The 18770-nt window shown below is 37.4% G+C and overlaps 1 protein-coding gene across 2 annotated transcripts in view; it reads left to right on the top strand.

Moving 5' to 3' along the window:
* The first annotated feature begins 12131 nt into the window (after positions 1–12131).
* Positions 12132–18770, top strand: part of EIF3H (eukaryotic translation initiation factor 3 subunit H) — a 109778-nt gene continuing 103139 nt past the window's right edge. The window contains exon 1 of one of the 2 annotated variants that reach the window (XM_021671342.2): positions 12132–12291. In XM_021671342.2, coding sequence (XP_021527017.1) covers positions 12160–12291 — 132 coding nt within the window. In that variant the 5' untranslated portion in view covers positions 12132–12159. The remainder of the gene's footprint in view (positions 12292–18770) is intronic. The other variant, XM_021671343.2, reaches the window with a different exon arrangement.

The following is an 18770-nucleotide window of genomic DNA, read 5'->3' as shown; positions in this document are numbered from 1 at the left end:
GATTCAGTTCTAGTCAAAGATATGTAAATATAAGTGTTGCATGGAATTCTGGGAAGGCTGCTTAAAGGAAAGCAACTTAGCTAGTCAGTGGGCACTTTTTTGTTTTATATCTCCTTCCTTCCTACTCCCTGGAATTTGGATGTGATAGATGCAACACCAGCAACCTATTTTAGACCATGAGGTAATTTTGAGAATGGAGGTCATTTGCTTAACACTGGCAAAGCAAATACAGGAGTTTGGATCACTTGCAACTATGAAACTGTCTTTTCAAAGGTAGACTTTCTACTTCTGGACTTCTTTTACATGAGAAGAAAAATAAACTTCTATCTTGGTTTTAAAAAAAAATGTTATTATAAGGTTCTTTAATATATAGCCAAACTCAATGTTAACTGATAGAGGAAGTTAAAACTACTTGCCAGAATTAGATAATTTTATATGGACAGATATGTTTGATGAAACCTTGATGTTGGTTGGTGTTAGTCAATACAATTGCCCTTTCTTTGAACAGATTCAGAATACTAGTTTATACGTTTTCTCTAAGAGGTAAAAAGTCTTCAAAGTTAAATAAACCAAATCTTTCTTTAAATACTATAGAAACTGTCTTGACATTTGTTTCTCTTGCAAGTATAAACAATTTGATTTGAATTTGGTATGTCAGTGGGATATATCTCCTGTTGAGAAAAGTTAGTTAAATATGAAGAGCCCCAGCTGCTTGGGTAAGGAACATCAAGGAAATGTTAGTGTCACCCAGTTGTCAATTAACGAAAGCAAGCAGGATTTCTGTATATCGGTCCTGTGAATACCAGTGAGCTCTTTTTTCAGGTCAAATGACAAAGGAGAAGCTGTCTCTTAGAAAAAGATTTCAAGAGATTTCTATTTCTCAAGGATATTTCTAAACTAAACAGTAAACAGGAAATGCCCATTATTAGTTATCAGACGACTGTTGTTAGATCACTAAAAAATTAGACTAGCAAGTTTGCTTTCTGTAATAATTTATTTGGATGAAATGATACTTAGGACAAATACTGCCGTATTAGGTAAATTGAAAGGAATTTATTATTTCTGTAACAGATTTATGTATGTGTGTGTGTGTGTATATATATATATATAATTTTTTTTTTTTTGAGGCAGAGTCTCACTCTGTTACCCAGGCTGGATGGAGTACAGTGATGCAGTTTCAGCTCACTGCAACCTCTGCCACCTGGGTTCAAGTGATTCTCCTGCCTCAGCTTCCTTAGTAGCTGGGATTACAGATGCCCACCGCCAAACCTGGCTAATTTTTGTATTTTTAGTAGAAACGGGTTTTCACCATCTCTACTAGGCTGGTCTCGAACTCCTGACCTCAAGTGATCTGTCCCCCTTGGCCTCCCAAAGTGCTGGGATTACAGGTGTGAGCCGCTGTGCCCAGCCTGTCTCTAACAGACTTAAATAGTGCTCTCCATTGGCATTTTACTACAAAATGTTTAATGGCATTAATTTAAATGGTGAAAATAAAAACTGGTAGAGCAGAGCAAAAAGTTAAGAAGTAGTTGCAATGGCAAATGTGTTTTACTGTGATGCAAAGCAAACTGCCATTTGAAATTTAATTATATTATTGAAACTGCTAGAGAAGTTCACACTACATGGGTCTTTCATTTTAATCTATCATAGCACTTTAGAAGATTAATGGATCCTTATAAAATTACTCTAGGTAAGCAAATAGTATTACTGTTACTTAAAGAAGTTTAAAGATTGGAAATTATGTCAGATTACGGCTTTAACAGGATTTTCTAAAAAACACTATTTATTTATGTTTAACAAAATGTTGAAGACAACTCTTTCACTCATGATTTTGTATATATTTTTAAGCAGCAGGAGAACTCTGGGCAGAAACTGAAGTCCTGGCGGCAAGAAATTAAACATGCTTTCAATAATCCAGTAGAATATTATTTCAAAGTCTAGTATTTATAATTGAATTACACCAATATGAAGTATTAATTACATGATATTACACAAAATGAAAGCCACTCTTAGAATCTTCTTAAAAATTTTTTTTTACTGCAAGATTACTTTGATTAAATATTAGTTGGTAAGTCATAAATCAAAATACTGGGATAAAAAGTCCAATGTCATTTTAAAAATTATTATTATTTTAGAAAACATACAGAATATGCCCACATGCTGAGTCTCATGTGTAAATGAATATTATTTTCTTTTTATTGGCTCCAACTTTATATTCTCTATTGTCTCTTTCAAAACACTGAACAAATTACTTAGCTCTTTAAAGTATAACCTCCCATAGTCTCATTTCACATGTGTATGTAAAAGGAGGCCTATGATTTAAATTGATCTCAGCGAGTCTAATGAGAAAGACCTTTTTTCTATGGTCGGGGGAGAGGTTTTCTTGAAATAAACAAACAAAAAAGTGTATTGTTTCAATTGCTACTGAGAGCTTGAGATTGTAGTGGTAGCCAGTCTGTGGTCAGAACCCAAACATGGCAGGAGACAGAGTGCAGAGAGTTATAAAGTAATGGAACTGGAGCCTTTATGTTGCTTCACTTGGAGTATGCCCTTCTCTAGACATCTAGATCTATGATAGCATGTATTTCCTTGTTGTTTAGAATAATTTAAATTGGCAGGCTGGTCATGGTGGCTCACACCTGTAATACCAGCACTTTGGGAGACGGGGCAGGAGGTTAACTTGAGCCCAGGAGTTTGAGGCCAGCCTGAGCAACACTGTGGAACTGCTTCTCTACAAAAAGTACAAAAATTATCCAAGTGTGGTGCTGTGTGCCTGTCGTCCCAGCTACTCGGGAGACTGAGGTGGAAGGTCACCTGAGTCGGGGTGGGGGTTGAGGCTGCTGTGAGCAGAGATCATGCAACTGCACTCCAGCCTGGGCAACAGAGTAAGACACCGTCTGTGCGTGTGTGTGTGTGTGCACAGTACACACACACACATCTTTTGGCTCATCTGAATGTAGAACGAGCCAGATGAACCCCTAAATGTACATTCTCTGTTGTAAATTAACATTCTCTATCGTTATAAAATGACATTTAACAACATTTAGGGACTCATCTTTGGTGTCCTGACTCTCATTTTACTGCATTGAAAGGGGTTTAAGTGTCTTAGCCAAGTGAGGGAAAGCAGCTCCAATACTGGCTGGTTCTAAGGCATGGAATGGTCACAGCTTGACTTTCACTGGGTTGTGTTTTCCTAGTGGGTAGAGTTATTATGCCACAAAAGCAGAACTAGTTAGACTGTTTATTTTGTATTTGCTCACTCAAGTGTGACAGGCTATCCTCTGCTTCCTGTCCCCATGCAGTAATCACACATGGGCAGGGCCCACAGCTTAGTTTGGAAGGCTCTCATCAGCCTTTCTCTTTTTGCCTGTAACTAAATTAGAAATATTTCCAGCAATTACAGAAGTATGCTAAAAACATTAGTTTCTGGGACAAAGAGAATGAAGAACATCTTGTTGGGAATACAGGATAAATTTATTTTATATAATAAATAAATATCCATAATGAAATTAACACCCACAATACTGAACTTCCTTACGAGAAGGCAGAAAGACAACTTAATGGTTGTGACCTACCATCTTTGGATGATTAAGTATATTCAGTTTCTCATAATCTGTTATTTACTTTCTTATGCATACTTCAGTTTTATTTTGTTCTTATTTGTCTAGGATCTTAAAGAGAAAGCTTAGGTGACACATTTCCTCTTTCTAATGTAGGCAGTTAGCTATAAACTTTCTTCTCAGCACTGATGTATCTGTGTCCCATACATTTTAATATTTTATATTTTTATATTCATCTAGTTTAATTTGTGTGTATGTATTTCCCTGGGGAAATTTTAAAACATACACACAAAATTTCCTCTTTGATCTGTGAATTATTAGAAGTATGTTGCTTAGTTTCCAAATATTGAGAGAATTTTGTTATCCTATGTTTTAATTCCTTGTTTAAATCTGTTGTGACTTGAGCACATACTATGAATAATTTCAATTCAGAAATCATTTAATTTGTTGAGGTTTAAACTTGCTGAAGTTTGTTTATGGTTCAAGATATGACCTCTATGTTCTATGGATACTTGAAAACAGTGTATATTTCGTACTTGGAGTATTCCATAAATGCTGATTCGATCCTGTTGGTTGATGGTATTGTTGAGTTCCTTATATCTTTACTGACTTTCTCTCTAGTTGCTCTATCCATTGTTGAGAGAGGGAGTTAATATCTCCAACCATAGTTATAGATTTGCCCATTTTTCCTTTCAGTTCTATGAGTTTTTTCTTCACGTAAGTTCTGATTTCTGTTGGGGCATACACATTTAGAATTCTGGTGTGTAATTTGTGATTGACCATTTTATCATTATGTGATGTCTCCTCTGTCTCTGATTATTTTATTTTCTCTGAATTTTTCCTTTTCTGATATTAATATAGCTGCTCCTGCTTTCTTTTGATTACTGGTTACATGATATATTTTTTCATCATTTTATTTTCATTATACTTATATTACTATGTTTGAAGTGAGTTTCTTATGGACAGCCTATGGATAGATCATGTTTTTATCCATTTATCCATTCATCCAATTGTTTTCCTTTAATTGGTAGATTTAAAACATTTATATTGGCTGGACGTGGTGGCTCATGCCTGTGATCCCAGCACTTTGGGAGGCCGAGGCAGACAAATCACCTGAGGTCAAGAGTTCTAAACCAGCCTGGCCAATATGGCAAAACCATGTCTCTACTAAAAATACAAAAATTAGCCAGGCATGGTGGTGGGCACCTGTAATCCTAACTATTCAGGAGAATTGCTTGAACCCGGGAGGCAGAGGTTGCAGTGAGCCGAGATTGAGCCATTGCACTCCAGCCTGGGTGACAAAGTGAGACTCCATCTCAGGAAAAAAAAAAAAAAAAAAAAAATCAAACAAAAAAACCCATTTATATTAGCATAATTGTTAATATATTTGGGCTTAAGATTGTCATTTAAGTTTTTTTTTAATTCATTCTCGCTGCTTTCATTTCTCTCTTTTTCTTCATTCTTGTGGGTTATTTGAACATTTTTAATAATATATTGATTTATTTATGTTATTTTGAGTGTATCTTTTTGTAAAGTTTTTTAGTGGTTTCTTTAGGGATTTCATTACATTTAAATAACTTGCCACAGTTCAGTGCTTTGTCATTTTACCAGTTTGAGTGATGTGTAGAAACTTTACCTCTCTATATGACCCTTAAACATGTCTATTTAAATGTAATTGTCTTAAATATTTCTTCTGCAGACATTAAGAACCATGCTGGACAATCTCATGATTTTTGCTTTAACCATAAAAAATAATTTAGGAAACTCAAGAGGAGAGGGAAAGACTACTATAATTCTCTGCATTTTGATTTACTGTGTTCTTTCTTCTTTAAAAATAGTTCAAAATTTTGTTTGCTTCTTGTTTTTGTCGTCTCCTTTCTTTATAACTTCTTTTAGCCATTTTTTCAGAGTAGGTGTGCTGGTGACAAATACTCTTAGTGTTTTTTCATCTGAGAATGTCTTGATTTCCCGTTTATTCTTGAAGGATATTTTTGCTGGATATTTGCTTCTCGATAGATATTTTTTTTTCAGTAGTTGAAAAATGTATAACGTCCTTCTGACCTCTGTGGTTTCTAATGAGAAACTCACTTTAATTCTAATTGTTTTTCCTATATAAGTAAGGTGTTATTTCTTTCTTCTGCCTTCAAGATTTTTTCTTTGGTTTTCAGAAGTTTGACTTTGATATGTCTTGTTATGAATTTCTTTGGGGGTATCCCTTTTGGACTTTGCTAAGCATCTTGAATTTGTAGGTTATGATTTTTGCCCAATTTGGGGTGCTTTCAGTCATTATTTTTTCAAATACCTTTTTACCCCTGCTCTTTTTTTTTTTTTTTAAGACAGAGTCTCCCTCTGTCACCAGGCTGGAGTGCAGTGGCTTGATCTCGGCTCACTGCAACCTCCACCTCCCGGGTTCAAGCAATTCTCCTGCCTCAGCCTCCTGAGTAGCTGGGACTACAGGCCCATGCCACCACACCCAGTTAGCTTTTGTATTTTTAGTAGAGACGATGTTTCACCATGTTGACCAGGCTGGTCTCCATCTCCTGACCTCATGATCTGCCCGCCTCAGCCTCCCAAAGTGCTGGGATTACAGGCATGAGCCACCATGCCCAGCTGGTGATAGGATTGTTTGATTTTTTTTCATTATTTTTTTCATTTTTTAAGACAGGCTCTCACTTGTCACCCACGCTGGAGTACAGTGTCACAATCTTGGCTCGCTACAACCTCCACCTCCCAGGCTTAAGCAATCCTCCTACCTCAGCCTCCCTAGTAGCTGGAACCACAGGCACCCGCCACCACTACCCAGCTAATGTTTTGTATTTTTGGTAGAGATGTTTTTTCACAGTTGCCCAGGCAGGTCTCACACTCCTGAGTTCAAGTAATCCACCCGCCTCGGCCTCCCAAAGTGCTGTGAGCCACCACACCTGGCCTGTTGTTTTTTTTTCTTATAATTCCACAGTTCCCCAAGGCTCTGTTCATTTTTTGTGCCAGTCTTTTTTTTTTTTATTATGGTAAGATATATGTAACATTTAATCTCTCATGAAACTAGAGTAAAATTTTTAAAAATCAAAAAAAGTATATGTAACATAAGTTAACATTTAAACTCCCATGCGTGTTCAATTCAGTGCCATTAAGTACATTTGCATTGTTGTTCAACAGTATCACTATCTCCAAAACTTTCCCTCATCCCAAACTGAAACTTGGTACCCATTATATAATAATTCCCTAGTTCTCTGTCATTCCAGGTGCTGGTAAACACTATTCTACTTTCTTTCTTGATGAATATGACTATTCTAGAAATATCATAATTGAAATAATACAATATTTGTTCTATTGTGTCCAACTTATTTTGCTTAGCATAATTTATTCAAGTTTAATCTATGTTGTAGCATGCATTAGAATTTAATTCCTTTCTAAGGCTGAATAATATTCCATTATATGTTGTATTAGCCTGTTCTCAGGCTGCTGTAAAGAACTGCCTGAGACTGGGTAATTTATAAAGGAAAGAGATTTAATTGACTCACAGTTCCGCATGGCTAGGGGACTTCAGGAAACTTACAATCATGGTAGAAGGGGAAGCAAACACATGGTGGCAGGAGAGAGAAGTGCTGAACAATAGGAGAAAGCCTATTATAAAACAATCAGTTCTCATGGGAACTCACTCACTATCATGAGAACAGCATGGGGATAATTGCCCCCATGATTCAATTACATCCCACTGGGTCGCTCCCATGTCATGGGATTATGGAAACTACAATTCAAGATGAGATTTGGGTGAGGACGTAGCCAAACCATATCATATGTATGTACTACATTTTGTTTATCCATTCATCAGCTAATGGGCATTTGAATTGTTTCCATTTTTTGGCTATTGTGAATAGTGAGGTTATAAACATCAATGTACAAATATCTGTTTGCATTTCCACTTTGAATTCTTTTGGATAAATACCTGAAAGGGAAATTGCTGGATTATTTGGTAATGCTATGTTTAATTTTTGAGGTACTGACATATTGTTTTCCACAATGGTACATCATTTTACATGCTGTTAAGCTGCTGTACAGACTAGGTCATTTCTATCAGTCTATCTATATTTTACTGACCTCTTTCTTTTTTCCTTTTGATTCTGCTGTTAAGCCCATTCATTGAGTTTTTAATTTTAGTTATTGTACTTTTTAGGTTCTAAATTTCCATTTTGTCTTTTTGTTTTTTCTTTCCTTTCCAACTTTTATTTTAGGTTTAAAGGGTACATGCACAGGTTTGTTACATGGGAAAATTGAGTGTTGTGGAGCTTTGGAATACAGATAATTTTGACATCTAGGTAATTATTTTAATACTTGATAGGTAGTTTTTCAATCTTCACTCTCCTCCCATCCTCTACCCTCAAATAGGCCCCAGTATCCGTTGTTCCTTTCTTTGTCATGTGTACTCAGTGTTTAGCTCCCAGTTATAAGTGAGAACATGTGGTATTCGGTTTTCTGTTTCTATGTTAGTTCATTTAGGAAACATCCTCCAACTCCACCCACGTTGCTGCAAAGGCCATGATCTCATTTTTTGTATAGCTACACAGTATTGTACACTGTATATGTACTACATTTCTTTATCCAGTCCACCACTGATGGTCATGTAGGTTGATTCCAGGTCTTTGCTATTGTGAATAATGCTGTGATGAACATATATGTGCATGTGTCTTTATGGTAGAATGATTTATATTCCTTTGAACATATATACAGTAATAAGATTGCTGGGTCAGGACGGGCGTGGTGGCTCACACCATAATCCCAGCACTTTGGGAAGCTGAGGTGGGCGGATCACGAGATCAAGAGATCAAAACCATCCTGGCCAACATGGTAAAACTCCATCTCTACTTAAAATATAAAAATTAGCTGCGTGTGGTGGTGCACACCTCTAGTCCCAGCTACTCAGGAGGCTGAGACAGGAGAATCGCTTGAACCCAGGAGGTGGAGGTTGCAGCAAGCCGAGATCGTGCCACTGTACTCTGGCCTGGTGACAGAGCAAGACTCCGTCTCAAAAAAAAAAAAAAAAAAAAAAATTCCTGGGTCAAATAATACTTCTATTTTAAGTTCTTTGAGAAATCTCCAGACTGCTTTCTGTAGCGGCTAAACTGATTTACATTCCTACCAGCGGTGTACGAGCTTTCCCATTTCTCTGAAACCTCACCAACATGTTATTTTTTTACTTTTTAATTATAGCCATTCTGACTGCTGTGAAATGGTATTATAGCCATCCTGACTGCTGTGAGATGACTGGTGGATTGTGCCAGTTCCAAGCTCACCTTTCTATACAATGATTTGCATTTAGTAATATTGAACATTTTTTCATATGCTTGTTGGTGATGTGTGTGTCTTCTTTTGCGAAGTGTCTATTTATGTCCTTTGCTGGTCCTTATTTATGTCTCGTATATCTTAGATAAGTTGAATTTGTTTTTTTGAAAATTTATTTGTTTCAAGTGCATTCGTAATTGTTTATGGAAACATTTTATGAGGGCTGCTTTAAAATCTTTGTCAGCTAATTCTAACTTCTCTGTCATTTCAGTGGCATCTATTGATTGTCTTGTTTCGTCTAGTTTGAGATCTTCTAGTTCATGTATGCCTTGGTTCTTGGCGAGATGAGTGATTTTTAATTGAAACATAGACATTTGGTTTTTTGTTTTTTTTTTTACTGAACTCTGGACCTTATTGGGACCTTCTGTTTTAGCTGGCTTCCTCTGACACCATTCTGGCAATACAAGGGCAGGGAAGTAGGCTCTTCTTGTTACTTCCTAGAGATGTTACAGTAACACTGGGCCTCCATTGCCTCACTTGGGAGGTGGTTCTCTGTTACTAATAGAGGAATGGGAGTTCCAGATCCTGCTAGATCTTCACTGATGCCTCCTTGATGAAAGGGCTAGGAGAGCCTCATTACTGCCCTCTGTGTTGTCCCCACTGACACATGGGGTGGGTGACCTCATTACCGCTTGGCTGTGATGAAATTCTGGTTCTCTATTATGCTTCCTCTAACATCACACCTTTGGGGAATAGCATAGGTGCCTCATTACTGTTTGGTAAGGATGAAACTCCACTCCCACATGGTCTCCACTGACAGTGTGCAGAGAACAGGATTTTGTTGGAGGTTTTAAGTTTTTTTTTTTCTTTTGGTCTGCCTGTTGTTGTTTTCAGTCACTGAATGTCAACTCTGAGTCTGGGATATATGTGACAAATAGAAACCTTGGGAAATCACCACCTTGTTGTACTTTGGGTCCCGAGGTCCCTAGCTGGTCTTCTTTCTTCTCTGCATTTTTTTTAGTCTCCTTATGTTTCTTTTATATATAATGTCCAGGCATTTAGTTGTACTAACTAGGAGGAATTGGCAAAAATATGTCTACTTCATCTTTCCAGAAATAGAAGTCTGGATTCTGAAAACATTTTGAAGATGGAGTCTATAGGATTTTCTGATGGATCAGAGATAGGGCATGAAAGAAAAAGAGTTGTAAAAGATGACAGAGAAGGTTTTTGGCCTTATCAACTAGAAGAATGGAGCTGTCATCAAATGAGATAGGGAAGATTGTGGGAACAACATTTTTGGGGATGAGGGTGGTGGTATCTGCAGCTCGATTCTGGAAAGATTAAGTGAGAGGTGCCTATTGGAAACTTAGATGGAGATGTTGACTAGGCAGATGAGCATGCTAGTGTGTTCAGTGGAGAGGTCCTGAGAATATAAATCTGGGAATCGGAATATATGTGATGTTTACAGTCCTGAAAGTGGATGAGGTTACCATAAAAGCAAAATTAGGGGAAAGAAGATGTTTAAGGTCTAAATTTTGGTGCTCTTCAATATTTAAAGGTTGGAAAGGGGTAGAAAAATCAGCAATGGCAACTGAGAATAAAAGAGGTAGCCAGTGAGATGGAAATGAAATCAGGAATCCAAGTGAAGGAAATGTCATTACTTCTGGGCCCTTTCTAGTCCAGGTGATCGTATTGATTATATTGATTTCTTAATTCAAATTCTACTTCATATTCTCTGGCTCTCTCTTTCTCTCTCTCTCTGTTGTATCTCTTACATGTAGTCTATTTCATAAAGAGGGCTCATATGAACTGTCTCAGGACAGATGAAAATACCCCATTGTAGTGTGTTTAGCACACATGGCTGCAAAACCTTAGTTGGATATTTTCAAGGACACAAAATTTGCAAAGAAATTTTAAACTTTACTTTGAGTTTTATTGTTATGAGGATATTGGTATCGTAATTTTGAAACAAAACTGGGTTATGTATGTTGTAGGATAAAGCAATAAATAAATGTATTATGGTTTATAAGCAGCCTGGCTGTTTTCTGATGCTCATCATTCCAGCTACCTAGTGATAGGTAAAAACCTCCAGTCTAGTTCGTTTTTTTTTTTTTCACCTGGGTGCAGGTGGGCTAAGGTCAAAAAGGGCGTTAGCCTCCAGTCTATTCTTCCATGAGAAATTTTCTTTCTTCTTTTTCTCTTTTTGTGACCTTTCTATTACCAATTTCTAGTGTAATTCTACCAGGATCAACCTTCAACACCTCTAAATTTGTGGACTTTCTCTGTGACCTAGGATGTGGTCTATTTTGATAAATATTTCATATACACTTGAAATGAATGGATATTAACTTTCCATTTTGTAGTGTTGAGAATTTGTAACATATAACTATTTCTTCTTCCAGACTGAAATATAACACCAGATCCCAATGATAAAAACAACAAAACACTTCAAGGCAGGATATGCCGTTTATTGATTTAACTATTTGCCAGTTCTATATATATCTTGATGGAATTAATAAACATTTCAAAAATAAGGGATAGGAAAAAAGTCATTAGGAAGTAGAAAAGAATGTTTTAAATTGCTTATCTAAAAAGGCTTCTTACAGTTGGCACATATTCTTTTAAAGACTTGAGATGTGTATTTCAGAATAATGTGTCATAAATCAGCATGATTTTTAGAAAATATGTTCTGTATCAACCTTCAACAATACCTAAAATAACTTCTTTGATACTTATGCAAATATCTACATAAAACTAATAGCAAAAGGCTACTATTTCTGGTAATTCTGAAAAAAGTTTCCATGTCTTAATTAATTTCTGTGTAATCTAAGTGTTTATACAGGTAGCTATCTAAAATTACGTAAAACAAGCTATGCAATATTGGCTCACCGCTAATTAACAGAATAGTGTAGGGCAAACCACCTCTCAGTTTTCTAATGTGCATAATGCGAGCTAGTACAGCACTTCATTGCAAAATCAGAAATGAAAGCATTTTTACGAAAGAGACGCTACAGAAATAATGCGAACTGTAACGGTATTATGACCGTTCGCCTAATGGTGAATGATTAAACATTTAAAAACTTTACTTTCATCTTAGATCACTCCACTGGAAAGAGGCAGAACATGTACGGTAGGCATGCACAAAGGTTACCACTTGGAAAGAAGATAAAACTGGAAAAGAGGAGGGAGGCGGAGCCTAATTTTGGCTTCTCCTTCCAGCTCCGCCCGTCGAACGCTGGTCTGCGAGTGACGTCACGCGAGACTTGTACTTCCGCTTCCGGTAACTCATGCTTCTCTTTCTTCCTGTCTGCTTAGAAAGATGGCGTCCCGCAAGGAAGGTACCGGCTCTTCTACCACGTCTTCCAGTTCCACCGTCGGCGCAGGAGGGAAAGGCAAAGGCAAAAGCAGCTCTGGAGATTCAGCCGTGAAGCAAGTGCAGATAGATGGCCTTGTGAGTGCTGTTCCGTCTCCTCTGGCCCACGTGGGGAGCGCAGTTCCCAGCCCCATCCCGCCAGCCGTACTTCCCAGCATTCTGCCCCTGGGCTTGGTGTGGCTGGGCCAAAGTTTTTCCCTAGTACCTTTCTCTTTCATCTTCACTTTTTTTTCAGGAGACGCGACAACCTTCTGTTATCTTTTAACGGGGCACTAGTGGCTTCAGGAAGGGGACTGAGAATAGGGTGTGAGTGACAAGTTTCTGGGGTCTTGTTTTGAGTTGCCCGGAGTGGGAATTTGGAGAAAGACTCCTGGAGACAAGCAGCTAACGAAGGTGTCGAGAAGATTTAGGGACTTAGCAGGGCTCTGGGAAGGAGAGAGTAAGGAAACTCCACTGCTTCCCTGCTGGGGTCTAACATCTATAACTTCCCAAATGGAGATGTACTTTGTAGCCACTCTTTTGAGCCTGTACTCGGGCGCTTTAAATGAAACCGCATAATTAGAATAGACTCTTTTGTAGTGTTCATTCTGAAAAACATAAAAGAATATCAAAGAGAAGGACCTAAAATGTATTTAGTAGTTAAGGTTCGTGAACTAGGACAGTTAAGGAAATTCTTGGTAAGGGAATGGACTTAGCTGGGAAAAGGAAAATCTAGATTGAGAAATTTTATTTCTGTTGTTTCGAAGCAAAATGCATTTGTACGACATTCTAGTTTTAAAAGCACCTTTCCTGCCTCTCTTTTTAAAAAGCATCTTCTCTCCCTTTGATTTTTTAAAGGTTATTTCCCATTAATGTGGATCTTAGATACTTGTAATAAGGAAGTACTTTTAAATTCATGTGAAAATTTTAATTGCACGGGGCTATTTTTAAGTGGAAACTATTCATTATTTAAATCCAGCATGTAATTGAATCTGTTGAACTGACTTAGTCAAACTGGATACAAAAACGTAGCCTAGCCGGGCGCGGTGGCTCAAGCCTGTAATCCCAGCACTTTGGGAGGCCGAGGCGGGTGGATCACGAGGTCAAGAGATCGAGACCATCCTGGTCAACATGGTGAAACCCCGTCTCTACTAATACAAAAAAAAAATTAGCTGGGCACGGTGGCGTGTGCCTGTAATCCCAGCTACTCAGGAGGCTGAGGCAGGAGAATTGCCTGAACCCAGGAGGCGGAGATTGCGGTGAGCCGAGATCGCGCCATTGCGCTCCAGCCTGGGTATCAAGAGCGAAACTCCGTCTCAAAAAAAAAAAAAAAAAAAAAAAAAAAAAAAAAAAAACGTAGCCTAGTGGTTAAGAGCTCATTCAGTCTTCTAGGCTCTTCCACTTAACCAGCTCTGTGACCTTGGGCAAGTTAACCTTTCCAAGCTTTGCTTTCCTCATCTGTCAAGTGGGAATGAGAAGTATTTATGTCATAGAGTTGTTTGGGTTAAATAAAAAAAATTTATGTGGTGACCTCTAGCACAGTGTAATCAGTGTTACGATTATTAAGAGTTTAATGTCTATGGTTAGCAGAGCTTGAAAGATGCAGGCGAGAGCTTAACTTTGGAATGTTTTGTTCTAAGTGTCACTTGTGTAATACGTTGAAAATGCAGTCCTATCTGGTCTGTGTACTGGCACTGTGGCTTTCCCTGGCTCATGGGAGGCAGATGTGTGTTCAGGAACAAATGACGTGTCTTTAGAGATTGCAAATCTCTAAAGCTGGTGGGTGGACTTAGATTACACTTGTTAAAATAAGTACCACTTACCCACTTGGGAAATGTTTATTCCTTAGGAGCACATTTCTTATTAAATTTGTTATGTTCTAACAGCACTCTTTGAGTCACTTAGTTTCTAGAATTGAAAAAGGCAAAAGATCAGTGGCATTAAATCTATTTGGAGGTCATTTATTCATTAAATATTTTAGGTTCTCAATTTTGTGGATTCACAAATTACCATTTTTTATCAGCTCTCTCAAAATTGATTAATGCTAAGGAACCCATTAATCCTGCTCACAGGGGAGGATTTGTACATGTGAATGTTGATTTACTCATTTACTGTGGAAGATAAACCTTTACAGTGGTGAAAATGCTCATATCTACCACCAAAAGGACCATTTCTGATTACTGAAGCACCTTTGAAATCGGATAAAAAATCAGAAGTGACTGGGTGCCAGTGGCTCATGCCTGTAATCCCAGCACTTTGGGAGGCCGAGGTGGGCAGATCACGAGATCAAGAGATTGAGACCATTCTGGCCAACATGGTGAAACCCTGTCTCTACTGAAAATACAAAAACTAACTGGGTGTGGTGGCGCATGCCTGTAGTCCCAGCTACTTGGGAGGCTGAGGCAGGAGAATTTCTTGAACCCAGAAGGCGGAGGTTGCAGTGAGCCAAGATTGTGCCATTGCACTCCAGCCTGGCAACAGAGTGAGACTCTGTCTCAAAAACAAAAAAAAGATCAAAAGCTTATCAGTGACTCCAAAATCAATCATAATAAGAGCAGATAAAGGATTATTTTACTTGAGAATTATTTCTATGCGGATTCTTGATGAGCTTAGTGAATGATCTCTTATTGCACAGTAGTGGGTAACTCTGCTTTTTTTCTTCACCGGTTGGGTAGATATTAACAAAATAAATTCCTAACAACTTTCCTCTCTATGGACATTTGCCTTTCTGTCATTTATATAATTTTAGGCAGCTAGATTATGATGCAGTTGCAGGGTTATTTTATCTTGTTTGCTCATATTTTAATTGTGAATGTTTTCCAATTATCATAAATCAAATAGGGAACATTTAAATTTTATGTTCTTTATGCCATGTACTGGGTTAGATACAGTGAATACTGGTTACTCTAAATTTTATTAATGGATTTTTTGTACATGGAGTCATGTACATACGGTCTCTACGTGGATGTCATAAAGGTTTACTCACCTTTGCCCAAATACTGTTTTAAAAAACTTCCTTGAATCTGCTCTCCTTTTCTTTCTTTCTTTTTTCTGTCTTGATTAACAGTGTTACTTTTCGAAAAGCAATGTTACATATTAGCCAAGAGAATCCTGAAGACAGGCTTGGATTCAGATCCTTGTTCTAGCAGTAAGCATGATGTTCTGCAAATTACTAAATTTTCTAGGTCTCAGGTTAATCCTTTGTAAAATGGGGATAATGATAAAGTACTACCTCATAAGGGTTGTGAGAATGAAATTCTGAGGTATGCAAAGTGTTTAATAGTACCTATGTCATTATAAACACTCAGATTACTGTCAGTGGCTTTGCCACTCTCATCCTTATTAATGTTTCTTGAGTCATTCCGAATGCTACCTTTGTTACTGTAGATTGAAATTGTAGAAAGAGCACTGAACTGGTAATCAGGAAACATGCATTTCAGTCTACATCCACCAGTAACTTACAACACTTCTATGATTGTTTTATTCAGAAGATACATTTTCTCATCCACAAAATGATTGCCAGTATCCCTATCAATTTTAATAGTTTATCTTTTCTTTCTTTTGCTTTCATATCTTAATGCTGAGGATTCTTACTGGTGTGTGACCCCAGTCAATCACTATCCTTCCTTTTAGGCCACTTAATCCTCATCTTTTATGTTTGTGTCTCTTCTCCATCTGTGCATGTTGGAGTGCCTCATGGTTTAGGTTTTGGCTTTTCTTTTAGTCTCTGCTTGACATAGGTAGCGTAATGAAGTTGATACAAGTGCGTGCTCTGGAGCTAGACTGCTTGGGTTTGAATCCCAGTTCTAAAATTTGCTGAATGACATTGGGCAAGTCTTTGTGCCTCGTTTTCCTCATCTGAATTGTTTTGAGACTTTAAATGGACTGAATATATGTCAATAACTACAGCAATGTCTGGGACAGAGTAAGTCACCATTTAAGCTTAGCTGCTGCTATTATTTGCAGTAATTATAGTAGTATTCTTCAAGATATTCTTATCCCTGTTTGTGGCTTTAAGTATTATTTATATTCTAATAAGTCATAGATTTATATTTCTGCCAGTAATGCCTCTTGAATGCTCATTGCCTGTTTGACATCAGTATTTGGATAACTCATAGGCAGCTCATATTTAACATGTCCAAAATAGAATCGTAGACTTGTTCTTCTCCTTACTTTCCATCACAGCACCCTATATTTCTTTCTGGAATTTTCCACAGCCTGTAACTATCTTGTTTGTTTTCTTATTTGTTTACTCCATCAGAATATATGCTGCTGACGGCAGAGACTATGCTTTGTCACCAATGTTGTATCTCCAATGCTGAACCTGTTAACTGACGGAGTAGGATGAATGAATGAGTATGCATTCTGTTTTATTATTTATAATACTCCTAGTTTATGTTCGCATATCTTATATAGGTTATTTTAATATTGTTTTCCCCTGCCCTCTTCAGTCTAACATTCATACTTTAAAATATTCATTTAATGTGAACATTCAGATTTTAACTTCTTTCCTTAGATGTTTTTGGTGACTTTCCATTGAATTTAAGGGCCACCAAAATGTTCTTGCTTCTTGCATCTGTGTTCAGGTTTATTTCCTTTCTTTCCAAGCTTTCTGGGAACTGTATGTTCCAGACACTCAGACTACTTGGTTTTTCCTTTAATAAGTCTTGCTAAAGACAGACCTAGATTCACATTCTTATTCAAGCAGTAAGCATGACCTTGCTTTTGTTCATGAAGTTCTTTCTCTCTGAAATTCCTCTTTCATCATCACATACTGAATAAACAATGTTACCTAATAGACTTATGATGTTTTTAAAAAAATTCTCCATCTAGTTTAACTTGAATCTGTATACTCCAGTTGTATTCTGTTCTTGATTCATTTAACAAATATTTATTGATTGCCGACCATATGCCAGATCTAGCCCTGCTAGATACTTCGGTATATTGGTGAGCAAGGTAGAAAAAAGTCCCTACCCTCATGACCATTCTCAGCCATATGTAGATGTAGGAGGTGAACCTGGAGATTAATCTCACCCTGTGTTTAACCTGATGTTTAATCACATTTGTTCCTTCCTGGCACATTGATAGTGGCCATGACCGATTTTTCTTGTATTCTTGAACCCTTCCTTTTCTATCTTTAGACCTATTTTATCAATTCCTCTGTATTGGTAATATAGCAGTCCCTCAGCATCCACAGGGACTTGATTATAGGACCACTGCATATACAAAATCCAAGTATACTAAAGTCCTACAGTTGACCCTATGGAACCCTGCGGAACCTACCTATAGGCAAAGTTGGCCTTTCCTATATGCAAGGTTCACATTCTTAAACCTGTGCAATTCAGGCCCATGTTGTTTAAGGGTTAGCTGTATGCTCCATTAGCACATAAACATCATCAGGACTTTCCCATATTAAAATTTTAAGTACTGTCTCTTTTAGCTCCCTGTGTTCCACTTCTTTGCCCTGGCTTTTTTTCCTCTTTAAGTTATGGTTAAAGAACCATTTTATATTTGTAGTCTTTCATATTTAAACTCTATTGCTGTTAGAATCTGCCACCACAGACTCCTTGAATTATTATTATTACTTTTTAAAGATCATTGATAACATCAGCAAAGAACTGTAAAATATATCACAGTGTCATTCACAGAAGTTAGTGTCTAAACATTCAGTTATCCACTGTTCAACTTGCGAAATAGAACATTGCAAGTATCTTTGAAGCCCTTTCGCCCTTTTCATCCTTTCCTCCAGGCCCTTCTCCCACTATGTGAGTCACTATTGGTGAGTTTTATTTTAATGATTCTTTTTTTTTTAAACTATCTCCAGTAATGGATATAAGCAAAATATATATATATTTTTTTTAAAGATGGAGTTTCACCATGTTGGCCAGGCTGGTCTTGAACTCCTGACCTCAGGTGATCCACCCACCTCGGCCTCCCAAAGTGCTAGGATTACAGGCGTAAGCCACTGCACCTAGCTTTTTTTTTTTTTTTTTTTAAAGCAAATTTTTTTTTTTTTTTTTTTTTTTTTTTGAGACGGAGTTTCGCTCTTGATACCCAGGCTGGAGCGCAATGGCGCGATCTCGGCTCACTGCAATCTCCGCCTCCTGGGTTCAGGCAATTCTCCTGCCTCAGCCTCCTTAAAGCAAATTTTAATGATTCTTTTGTGGCTTTACCACAGGGACTAATTAACAGTTTGATTACTTTCACTTGTCTATATGAATAAATATGAACTAAATCATAGTTTATATTCTCCTGTATCTTGAGTCTTGATATGTCTGTCTCACACTATGATAGATGGGACTTAGGGATGCTCATGGACCTTTATACTAAGAACCATAATGTCAAATTATTTTCTTAAGTATTTGTACCATTTCACATTTGTCCTAGCAGTTCATGAGAAATCCCATTGCTTAACATCTCTTCTACCTTTAGTATGGCTAGAGACCCATTTTTGTCAGTCCAGTAAGTTGAAATGCTCTCTGTCAATAATCTTTTAATTGTCCATTTCAATAGGCTTGTCAGTGTAGCTCTTCCTGTGTACTTTGCGAGTCAGTGCTGGGTACTTCCTTGTGAAATGG

Source organism: Aotus nancymaae, unplaced genomic scaffold, assembly GCF_030222135.1.
Source record: "Aotus nancymaae isolate 86718 unplaced genomic scaffold, 86718_ANA_hifiasm-v0.15.2.pri h1tg000036l, whole genome shotgun sequence".
NCBI lineage: Eukaryota > Metazoa > Chordata > Mammalia > Primates > Aotidae > Aotus > Aotus nancymaae.
The sequence above is the reverse complement of the archived record's forward strand: the minus strand, read 5'-3'. Positions and strand labels throughout refer to the sequence as shown.